Below are 12,854 nucleotides of genomic sequence, written 5' to 3' on the forward strand. Positions count from 1 at the left end.
ATTGAGACTCATGTTGCGTTTTCAGTAATTTATTATTTCCTGTGTCTGTTTAGCTCTAAAACACTCTGTGATTGTTTCTGAAGAGCTCGAGTCCTCACGCATCGGAACACCGCTATAAAAGCCCAAATCCAGATTATACGCAGACTATGTTTCTCGGCTGGATGACGCAAACCAGTGTCTCGCTAATAAAGTTCTAATAAATAAGGATTGTAATCCAGGTAAAGACGATTGCTGTCACGTACAAGAGTTATACAGTAAGCATGTGTGAGTCCATCATATTATATACAATCATGTTGTTTCCACACACATTCAGGATAATGTTTAGTAATTCTGAATGGATCCATGTACTGTAGTATATGCAGTCATGTCAAGGCGGTTGGTTTAGGGTTGTTTTGGCGTCTCCATGTGGTTCTGTTCGGTATCACAGCTTGACATGTCTAAAATAAACAAGCTCTAAAAAGCTCAAAACAAGCTCTTTGCTGTTGCACTATACACTGAATTCGGAAAAGTTATTATATTATATTATATTATATTATATTATATTATATTATATTATATTATATTATATTATATTCACAGCATTAGATTAAATTATATGGGTCTATTTTATTTAAAATATATATATAATTATAGTATATACAATGAAATTTTTATATAAAATTTGTAAAGTAAAAAAATAAATAACATAAGCTTACACTGTGGGACATGAACAAAACAGAATTAAATTGTTCATTGCATTTATTTTTATGACAATTAATCATCAGCACATAATTCATGATCCTGACAGGCTTAACTAGTAGGTTAGTTAAACTGTGAGCCCTCATTGATGCGTGTTCATTTCTGCATGTGTGTGTAAAGCGGTTTGTGTTGCCGAGCTGATGGTTTTCCGGGTGTTTAGCGTCTGACAGATAATCACACTCTGACACGACGCCACCATCACCCGCCTTCATTTTCTCAAGCGCAAATTGCTTTCTGATCTGAAATTGAAAAGCATTTTCTCACATTCGCATGGAAAACCAAACGTTTAATGAAACGCCGGACAGACAGAAAATATCTGTGAGCGAGACGCGTGACATTTATCTGCATTCTGACACTCAACCAGAAATATAAAACAGTCTGTAAACAACCTGTCCATCCTGCGGGAACAATGACTTCTGTTCCAGATATTCCCCAGAAAATAATGAGATCATTCTGAGATGGATTGCAGACGGACGGGTTGCAGGCGTGAAAACAAGAGAAAGTGGAGTGTTGTTGTGTTAAGGGGATTATGGGAATTAAGCGTTGACACTCTCAGCATCCAGAGGTGGGATTAACACCCGGAGCGGATCAGGAAAAGCAGCAGGACCTGCGGTCAGTCATACATTAAAGGGCATCAGGGTGAAACTCACACACCAATGTGAGTTTGAGCCGACGGATCCTCAATATTAACATGATCACGTCTGAGGAGAAAGAACAAACTCTGTCCGTCTCTGTCTGTCGAAACACACACACACACACACACACACACACACACACACACACACACACACACACACACACACACACACATGATTTCTGAAGGATCATGTGACACTGAAGACTGGAGTAATGATGCTGAAAATTCAGCTTTGATCACAGGAATAAATTACATCTGACTATATATTCACAGAAAACAGATGATTTACACTGTAATAATATTTCACTGTTTTTACTGTATTTTCGATCAAAAGAGACTTTTTTTCAGAAACAGAAATCTTGTGAATATAAACATAAGAAACAGAGGCAGGATTATGTTTCTCTCTCTCTGCTGTAAGGTACATCTTTTCTTAACCAGTGTTGCCGTGGTGATGGTACCCGTGCCATCATTCCTCCAGCCTGCCTGTCACGGTTACCAAGCAACAGGCTCTTCTCTCCCGGCAACAGCCTGTGACGCTCAACAGCTGTAGATGCTGGATCTCACCAGACACGTGTGTTTGTGTGTGTGTGTGTTTGTGGTTATTGGTAACTAGTACTAGGTTAGTTAGCTTGCAGAGGTTAACCCTCTGGGGTCTAAGGTGTTTTTGGGGTCCTTGAGATGTTCTGACATGCCCTGGCATTTGTGTTTTTTTCAGTTGCTTTTCATGTGCCATTATAAACATATTAATGGCAAAGGTGTAATTACACTCTATTTAGCACAAACAGGGCTACCATAATATGTGAGCAACATGTATGTACATGTTTGTATTTTTGAGAGAATAATGTTTATGCATGGTTATTGAAAAAACTAAAAACTAAAGTTTCTGAAATAAGGCCACAAAACACATACTAAATATGTGTCCACAAGACTTTTGACTAATGGATGTTGTTGCCTAGAGTTTTTTCTTCAAAATTATCTGAAAATCATCCTGCCTAATCATTCACATAAAACAATACATTGATTTAAATTTTGTAAGACACTTTTTGTTTGGAAAGGCAATATGCGCGTCAACGATCCAACACCATCATGAATAATAAGTGGTTCACACCTGAGGAGACAATGCCCCCGCATACTTAATGAGCCATTCATTCAGGTGTGTCACTGAGCCACAAGAAAGAATGCAAGAGCAATATACAGTATATATGTATATATATATATATATATATATATATATTCTACAAAATTGGTTCACAGTTGGAAGCATCTCAATTTTATTTTTATTTTTTTACAAATTGTGCTTGCAAATTGTATAATATCCAAGGAAAACATGTATAGTAATTATTATTACCTTTATTTAACCAGAAAAAAAACTCATTGAGATTAAAAATCTCTTTTCCAAGAGCGTCCTGGTTAATTGTGCAGTTAATTCTCATACTGTATTTTCAGAAAGTTTTGGAATATGTATCCTCTCCCCAAATTTGTCACTAATAAAACACAATAAAAATTATTTAAAGAAAAGGCTTATATTTACCTTTTAATATTTTGTTTACATCTACCTTGTAAATATATTTTTTGCTATTTTATTAAAAAGGTTACAATTACAACAACAATTCAAGTGTAATCTTTCTTTGTAAAAACTAAAGTAGGCCTATACATTTTATCATACATATTTCAAAGTTAAGGATTCATTACTTTGAATATAGCCTAGGCTACATTGGAACAAACACTATAATAACATATTATTTGATGACTTTATTTTTGACAAAACATACTATATTTAACATATGAGCAAAAAAACAAAAGCTTATTTGATGTGGCAGTCTATTTTACAGAAGAAATTTATAATCTATCCAAAACTAGTCAACGAAATGTTTTTTTTCATATGTCTGTAACATAGGGCTTTCGTTTATATAAGAAATATAAATGTTAATTTGCAGTTTAATACGTTGCTTATACAAATACATTTTATTTCAACATATTTCAGTCAATTTTTACTCATCTCAGTATAGCAATAGTTTGCTAAAAGCGGATCATTCATTCACACACAGAAACGCGATTCAAATTTAAACTGTCTTTTTGTGAGTTGTGGTAAACAGCGCGCATCTCTGCCGTTCATTCATTCACACACAGAAACGCGATTCACTTGAGAATGAAAAAACTATTATTCCTCAGCTCAGCTGAATCCGTTGCTCCTCGAAATACCAGCACTTCTGAGGTACATTTTCCATTATTATTATTATGATAGTATTATTCCTCACAGTGCCGCGAGACGGTGTAAACAAGTACAATGATCTGATTAAACTTGATGTGTTTTCTCGAGCTGATATGGGGGCGTTCACAGTTTGCATGGATCGCCTCAGATCATTTGCGTTTGAATAGTGCGAGGCTCTCCGTGGGCGGGATCACATTAAACTTAATAAGCTGAAATGAGAGCGACTGACATCTCTCTCTTTTCATATCGATTACATAAACAGAGAATATTTTATTTAGTTTTGAATTAGATAATTTAAAAGTACACACTTGAATGATTATAAAGATATATTGCTCATGCCTGGGTGAATAGTATTCGCTGAGTTTTGTTTAAGTTTAGAGACGTGCTCCAAAAAAAAAGTTCATCGAGACGGACAGGCAGAAAGCACACCCTGTTTTTTTTCGCTTGTAAGTGGACACATAAAAAAGTATACATTTAACAGTTTATTTTTTCATATTTCTTAAGTCTGTATGACCATAAATGATGGAGTATTTTAAGTCTATTTTGCTGCTATGTGAAAAAAATCGAACAAAACGCGCGGGCGCGTTTGCCGACCTCCAGGGTTAACCATGTCATGAAGTGGTTCAGATGCGGTGTGTGTTTGGGGGAAGTTCTGCTGTGAGTGTTTGATGCTCATAGATTCTCCACTCATTGGTTAGAACCTCCAGTCTTCTGATTAAATCACAGTCGAGTCATACGTAGATGTTTGTTCCATCAGCAGCTAAAGTGACAGCCATTGATCAATGTAATTCAGCCTGTGATTCAGCCTGTAAACGCTGTGATTCAGCCTGTGATTCAGCCTGTGATTCAGCCTGTAAACGCTGTGATTCAGCCTGTGATTCAGCCTGTGATTCAGCCTGTGATTCAGCCTGTGAACGCTGTGATTCAGCCTATGATTCAGCCTGTGAACGCTGTGATTCAGCCTGTGAACGCTGTGATTCAGCCTGTGATTCAGCCTGTAAACGCTGTGATTCAGCCTGTGATTCAGCCTGTGATTCAGCCTGTGAACGCTGTGATTCAGCCTGTGAACGCTGTGATTCAGCCTGTAATTCAGCCTGTGATTCAGCCTGTGATTCAGCCTGTGATTCAGCGTGTAAACGCTGTGATTCAGCCTGTGATTCAGCCTGTAAACGCTGTGATTCAGCCTGTGATTCAGCCTGTAAACGCTGTGATTCAGCCTGTGATTCAGCCTGTGAACGCTGTGATTCAGCCTGTGATTCAGCCTGTGATTCAGCCTGTGATTCAGCCTGTGATTCAGCCTGTAAACGCTGTGATTCAGCCTGTGATTCAGCCTGTGATTCAGCCTGTGATTCAGCCTGTAAACGCTGTGATTCAGCCTGTGATTCAGCCTGTGAACGCTGTGATTCAGCCTGTGATTCAGCCTGTGATTCAGCCTGTGATTCAGCCTGTGATTCAGCCTGTAAACGCTGTGATTCAGCCTGTGATTCAGCCTGTAAACGCTGTGATTCAGCCTGTGATTCAGCCTGTGAACGCTGTGATTCAGCCTGTGATTCAGCCTGTGATTCAGCCTGTGATTCAGCCTGTGATTCAGCCTGTGAACGCTGTGATTCAGCCTGTGATTCAGCCTGTAAACGCTGTGATTCAGCCTGTAAACGCTGTGATTCAGCCTGTAAACGCTGTGATTTAGCCTGTGAACGCTGATTCAGCCTGTGATTCAGCCTGTAACGCTGTGATTCAGCCTGTGATTCAGCCTGTGATTCAGCCTGTGATTCAGCCTGTGAACGCTGTGATTCAGCCTGTGATTCAGCCTGTGAACGCTGATTCAGCCTGTGATTCAGCCTGTGAACGCTGATTCAGCCTGTGATTCAGCCTGTGATTCAGCCTGTGATTCAGCCTGTGATTCAGCCTGTGAACGCTGTGATTCAGCCTGTGATTCAGCCTGTAAACGCTGTGATTCAGCCTGTGATTCAGCCTGTGAACGCTGTGATTCAGCCTGTAAACGCTGTGATTCAGCCTGTGATTCAGCCTGTGAACGCTATGATTCAGCCTGTGATTCAGCCTGTGATTCAGCCTGTGATTCAGCCTGTAAACGCTGTGATTCAGCCTGTGATTCAGCCTGTGAATGCTGTGATTCAGCCTGTGAACGCTGTGATTCAGCCTGTGATTCAGCCTGTGAACGCTATGATTCAGCCTGTGATTCAGCCTGTGATTCAGCCTGTGATTCAGCCTGTAAACGCTGTGATTCAGCCTGTGAACGCTGTGATTCAGCCTGTGAACGCTGTGATTCAGCCTGTGATTCAGCCTGTGATTCAGCCTGTAAACGCTGTGATTCAGCCTGTAAACGCTGTGATTCAGCCTGTGAACGCTGATTCAGCCTGTGATTCAGCCTGTAACGCTGTGATTCAGCCTGTGATTCAGCCTGTAAACGCTGTGATTCAGCCTGTGATTCAGCCTGTGAACGCTGTGATTCAGCCTGTGATTCAGCCTGTAAACGCTGTGATTCAGCCTGTAAACGCTGTGATTCAGCCTGTGAACGCTGATTCAGCCTGTGATTCAGCCTGTAACGCTGTGATTCAGCCTGTGATTCAGCCTGTGATTCAGCCTGTGAACGCTGTGATTCAGCCTGTGATTCAGCCTGTGATTCAGCCTGTGAACGCTGTGATTCAGCCTGTGAACGCTGTGATTCAGCCTGTGAACGCTGTGATTCAGCCTGTGATTCAGCCTGTGAACGCTGTGATTCAGCCTGTGATTCAGCCTGTGAACGCTGTGATTCAGCCTGTGATTCAGCCTGTGATTTAGTCTGTGATTCCTGTAGTAGACATGTTATGTGTAATGAACAACATCTTTCTGTTATTTCAGCTTGTGTCATTATGATGAATTATTATCCATCAGTCATCACAGTCTGCCATTCCGCTCACATGTTGATCTGTGAACCCCGTGTCTGATGTTCTGATGTTAAATTGTGACGTAGTGAATGTTATTTATGGGGGTTTGAGTTTGTGTCTCATTAAAATCACAGCATGGTTGACATTCAGACACTGTTTCTTTAGCTGTGAAGAAATTCAAATCATGAGAAAGGCATCTCAATTCTTCTGCTGCACACTAACCTAAACGTGCTGATGGGAAATACATTTTAAAAAGTATTATTATGCTGTAATGTTGCTGTTTGAGCATGAAAAAGCTCTGCAATGTTCCAAAGTCCTTCCAGCCGGAGTTCTTCTCTATATCAGTGTCAGTGTTTCTGAAATCCTAAAACGCCTCCATTGTATCTTGAGTTTTTTCCGGGAACGAACACGTCACAATATTCCTCATTATAATAATTGATATGCAGAATAAAGGGGCGGGGCCTGGTTGAGTTAGTTAGTAGTGTGTTAAACTGGTGGTTATGGTAAGGGGCGGGACATTTCCCAAACACACTTAAAGCGCTCGACCAATCACAACACACTGCTCCAGCCGACCAATCAGAGCACAGTGTGCTTTTCAGAGGGAGGGGCTTCATAGAGACAGGAAGTAAACAGAGCGTTACTGACAGACTGGGAAGAGAGGAGCCGCAACAATGGAGAATATGAGGAGAATAATCAACATTCAAGCAGGAAAACCTGTTCTAGTAGAGCCTGAAAAAACATCAAGACTGTGAAAGAGTGTAATAGGTCACCGTTAAAGTTTAGTATTGGGTCATAAAGTTCCTAAATAAAATTCACTGCAAAAATTATTTTCTTATCTAGTATTTTTGTCTTTTTTTTCCAGCACAAATATGTAAACATTCCTAAATCAAGATACATTTACTTAAAAATAACAAAATATACAAATGGCAGATTTTTTTTTCTTTTTTTTCTTTTTTTTTCTGAATTATTAGCATCTCATTTCATTAGTTTAAATCTGTCTGTTTCAGCTCATGTTCCTTTGACGGTTCTGTCATTTGGCAAACGTTTGTTTGACGTGTCAGTGAATATATTTCAGCAGTGATGATTCCTCTGCATTAATTCATCTCGTTAGATTTGCCCTGATTAAACCGATAGCTAATAGTTGTTAATTATGCGGTGTTAATGATTAAAGCTGTTCATCTTTGGGTCACATTTAGATCTGTGGATGTTTCTCGTCTATCCAGCATCAGTATTCACTGCCGTCTCTCGCGATCTGTCCGTTTCCTTCAGAGCGGGAACTTCCTCTCAGATCCACTTCCTGTTGACGGATTCCCTCGTGTGTGTCGAGCCAGAGCAATGAAGCTCGTGCCATTCAGTGTCTTTGTAAAAGGCCAGGGACGTTTCTGTTTTTGTCTTTCTGACAGATGAAAGCTTGTGGAGAGATGGACGTCTATATAATTGCGATTTTCTTCAGCTCTTCATTTCCTTCTTTTGTTGCTCATGGTTCAGAAAGAGTGCTTGTCGTTTCCCTTCAGTATTTTTGCACAGGAACAAAAACTTTCCTGTGATATTAACATTGTTTAAAAGCACTACTGTCCACAAGTGTTTTTCTCTTCTGCTCACCAAGGCTGCATTTATTTGATCAGAAATACAGTAAATCTGTGAAATATTATTGTAATGTAAATCATCTGTTCTCTATGTGAATATATAGTAAAGTGTAATTTATTCCTGTGATCAAAGCTGAATTTTCAGCATCATTACTCCAGTCTTCAGTGTCACATGATCCTTCAGAAATCATTCATTTTGTTTTTCAGGATTCTTTGCTGAATAGAAAGTTCAAAAGAGCAGCAATTATTTGAAATAAAATCTTTTGCTACATTATAAATGTCTTTACTGTAACTTTTGATCAATTTAATGCATCAGTGATTAATAAAACTATTAAACTTAAAAATATAGTTTTTTAAATTATACATATTGAACATTTGATTACATCCATGTGCTATATAAATGGTAACATTTCATTCTGTGCATTTCAAACATTAAAGACAGTAACGCTGTGTGTCTGTCTGTGTGTGTATGCGTGTGTGTGTGTGTGTGTGTGTGTGTGTGTGCGTGTGTGTGTGTGTGTGTGTGTGTGTATGCGTGTGTGTGTGTGTGTGTGTGTGCGTGCATGCGTGCGTGCGTGCGTGTGTGTGTGTGAGTGTTTGTCCATATCATTTCTTTTTATAGACTCCTTATTTATAAGCTAAACATCTGCTCACTGTATTAGCAACTGTTACACACACACACACACACACACCATTACTGTCTTTAATGTTCTCCATCTGCTCCGTGTTTGAGTTATCCAGTGTCATTCACACGTGTGGTGTGTAATTACGTCTTTACGTGATGATGTCACTTCCTGTTGCTCTGGGTCAGTGACACGTGTGTTGTTCTGCATTCAGAGAGTGAGAGATCTGATTACTGATGATCTGATGATGTTTTCCTCAGGGAAGTTGCGCTGGTCTTTTCTCCTCTATTGTTCTGTATATCCGAGTGAAACGCTTCTGGAACAAGAACACATGTGGGCGGGGCTTGATTGTGTCCGTGGGGAATTGATTGGATGGTTGTGGTTTGCTATTGGCTGATCTCCTGTGAGTGACAGGTTATAGCCCCGCCCTCGTCATCAGAGAAGAGAAGAGATGCTGCAAGAGGAACTTATTCTGATTCAAGATTATTAACACAATAATGATGCGCACCCATAAATCATTTAGAATAAACACTGCAATATTCCATAAAAATAACATTAAAAATGTATATTTTGATTTCATGGTGACTTTAAATAACAGCTTTTTGCTACAGCTGTTTTTATTTTATTTATTTATTTAATTTTGCTATTTTTTTTTATTTAATGTTATTTATTTTATTTTATTACATTATTTTACATTTTTTTTCTTTTTTCTTTTTTTTCTTTTTTTCTTTTCATCCCTCTGATGAATAGGGCTTGGGTGCCGCGTTGCATTCTGGGACGTGGCGGCCATGTTGATGGCCTCGCGAATGTAAACATACAGCAAGTCGAACGAGGAGAAGAAGCAGAGTTGGAAGAAAGAAAAGAAAGAAAAAAGATGTTAAAATCCCGAAAAGGATGTGGAATTTACCGGGATACGTTAAATAGGGAAGCCTTTAAACTGAATGATATTCAAAACAGAACAAGAATAAAAAATTAACTATAAACAAGCCAAAACTAAATAATGTAAAGCGAAAGTGAAAGTAAGTGGCGTTGGCTTTCACGTAGGCTAACTCTCTCATTAGAATCAAAATGTTTCAACATTCGCGATGTATTTGGATGCTAAACTATTCTTTACCATAGGCTTTGTACTTCACTCATGTTCCAATACCGACGTGGAAAAATCAATGAATGTTGTTGCCCAGGGCACAGGAAATTGTTAATCCGGCCCTGCATGCGCGAGTGCTTTGTGCCCTTGCTAAAATCCGTAGTTATGGTCAAACAGATCTGAGGACTGTTATTGTCTCTAAGTAGGCCAAGAGGCGCTGACGCCTAACTGCTTCCAAAGCATTACTGTCAGGAGTTTCCCTCCAAGATGTTTGTGATGCGGCGGGCTAGTCCTCACCGCACACATTCAGGAGGCCTCGCTACCTGGACCTCGGCTCCAATCCAGGGGCGCAGGTGCTTTCGCCTGAATGTGCACATTGATTTCACACAGATGGACACTTGCTCTTATGGCGGCGTGGGTATTAGCGTTCCCACAGTGTTTCGACGCAGCTCGAGTTCCCTTGAAAGGGAACGTCTCGGGTTACGGTTTAACCCTAGTTCCCTGAAGAGGGAAGGAGACGCTGCGTCGCCCTGCCACACTCCCGGCATTCCCGTGATCGACTTGCTTCTGCCTATCAGAAGCTGGTTCAGGTGTGCTTTATAGTTTCCTGGTCGCTGATGTCACGCCATTGGACTGGTTTCATACGTGCTTCATGACGCAGTCACGCAGGGCCGTTCCCACAGCGTTTCGACGCAGCTCGAGTTCCCTCTTCAGGGTTAGGGTTACATACAGAACCAAGACATTCACTGTATGTACAAGTATGGGTTAGACCATCACATGACTCCACATGTTCGCTGTCCGGATGTTTCTTTGATTTGGGTTTTGATGTGGAACATCAAATTCAGAAGAAGATTCTGATTTCATAATGACTGTTTTTCTAGAGCATAAAGTCCATCTGTACAGAACATCAGGGTTAGACCTCATGCAGTCGCTGGAAAACAGCTGTGAGATTTCGGCTTCATCTCCTTCATTGATCTGATCAAATATCAATACAATGTCTGATATAAGCAGTTTTCTATGGAAGCTTTCTTTCGCCACAGAATAAGAAAATAGGAACTTTTTTATCTCTCAATTCTGACTTTACTTCTTGAGATTCCGAGTTTATATCTCACAATTCAATATTTCTAACTCGAAATGGCCTTCGCTAACCTTCTGTATGTTTTTATTCTGTGGCTTCCATATATTTCAGATGAACTGCTCTGGTTAGTGATGAAACATCTGATGTTTCTCTCTCTCTCTCTCTCTCTCTCTCTCTCCCTCTCCCCCCCCCCCCCCCCCCCCCCTCTCTCTCTCCCCCCCCCCCCTCTCTCTCTCTCCCCCCCCCCTCTCTCTCTCTCCCTCTCTCTCTCTCTGTCTGCAGGAGACTCGTCTCAAGCCGGTGAGTTCTGGCGTTATTCTTCTCTTCTGCTGATCTTTATAAAGATGTCATGAACCGCTGAAGGTCGAGAATGTGGCATTCATGTCAAACAGCGTTATTTCTCTCTTTCTGTTGATGATGCAGGATAAACACACACACACACACACACACACACACACACACACACACACATACATATATATATATATATACACACTGTATAAAGAGAGAGAGAAAGAGAGTGTGTGTGTGAGTGTGTGTGTGTATGTGTGAGTGTGTATGTGTGTGTGTATCAGTGAGTGTGTGTGTGTATGTACATCAGTGAAATGTGCTCTCTCTCTCTCTCTCTCTCTCTTCATAATGGTGTTTGAGACTGTATTGGTTTCAATCAATCACTCTGTTAGAGCTGAGTGTGTTGACAGCTCGAGTTCACTGAAGACATATGAGACAGAGAAATGAAATGACTGGAGACTTTTGACTTTCACACACTCTTATTGACCACGTTCAACTGAATATCTACACACACACACACACACACACACACACATACACACTCTGGCGTTTCATGATTCCAATGCCATTTGCTGCTGTTTTATGTGAGTGTTTTGTCACATCATGAGGTGTTTTAACTGTGTGTCCAGGTCAGGTGGTTTTACTTGAGTTCCTTTATTTCCTCCATGTAATGTGTTTGATGAAAGGAAGACACTGCTGTCGGTTAGTGGTGTAAATGAGCTGAAGACATATGGAGCTCATAATATGACAAAACGATTTGAATTTGAATTGTGTAAATTTGAATTATTTGCAAGTGTAATCTAACAAAATTTAATTTTAGGTGGTAGTTTAAATAGTTCTGAATTTGATTTTTTTTAAACGAATATTGAACATTTGAAATTTAACAAATTGAAATGTTTTTATGACTGAATTTTATAGACATGTATTTTCAAACAGCTAGTTTTTTTTGTTCTGAATTCGTGTACTGCAAATATTCAGTTTAAAAAAATACAGATTCAAGTTTTCAAGATGAAGAAATTCGGAACTTCAAATTCAAGTTCTAAAATTCAAGTTCAAAAATTCAAGTTCAAAAATTCAAGTTCTAAAATTCAAGTTCAAAAATTCAAGTTCAAAAATTCAAGTTCAAAAATTCAGATCTTACAGAAAGTAGGTCACAGGTCATCCACAGGGAAGAGTAAAGGATCTCAGATAATTCGAACAGAGCATTTTGGCTGCACTGTTTTCTGCCGCAAACGCGGTGGTGGTTCAAGAGAATCCGTGTATCTTTCGTTCAGTCGTTTTTTATTTAATATTAAGAGTAGAAAAATGAGAAAACAGCTTGAGTATTAGATTTCTAATATTCTAGTAATAATAGTCCGCTGCAGCAGTTGCACGGAGCTTACAAAACGCGTGTATTGCAACTATAGGCTACATTTAATTTTCTCATCAAACATCTAGACTAACGAATGGCTCGGTACAACAGAAGAGCCTAGAAAGGGCTTTTTCTCTGTGTAGACCAGCAGTTGCTCTGAATTTGCTATAACCTATAGCCTATTTTCTGGACTGTATAGGCTAAGTCACGTTTTATCATGAAACACGCTGTGATTTATTCCAAAGTGACTCAGGCATATATAATGCATTTAACGTTAAATAATCTAAATGTTGACTTTCAAAAGTAGGCGCGCCAAGAAGGCTATTCTCTGTATTTTGGTTCATTTTTGGTGAGCGCCAGAAAGATCTA

The 12,854-nt window shown here is 39.7% G+C and overlaps 1 protein-coding gene across 2 annotated transcripts in view; it reads left to right on the forward strand.

The window, feature by feature from the left end:
* The window catches only part of nrxn2b (neurexin 2b), a 471,382-nt gene that overhangs the window by 173,166 nt on the left and 285,362 nt on the right, over positions 1-12,854 (forward strand). For both annotated transcript variants that reach the window (XM_084110063.1, XM_084110064.1), the window contains one exon: positions 11,126-11,143. In XM_084110063.1, coding sequence (XP_083966189.1) covers positions 11,126-11,143 — 18 coding nt within the window. The remainder of the gene's footprint in view (positions 1-11,125; positions 11,144-12,854) is intronic.

The sequence above is a fragment of the Abramis brama genome (assembly GCF_963993115.1).
Source record: "Abramis brama genome assembly, chromosome: 3".
NCBI classification, from domain to species: Eukaryota; Metazoa; Chordata; class Actinopteri; order Cypriniformes; family Leuciscidae; genus Abramis; species Abramis brama.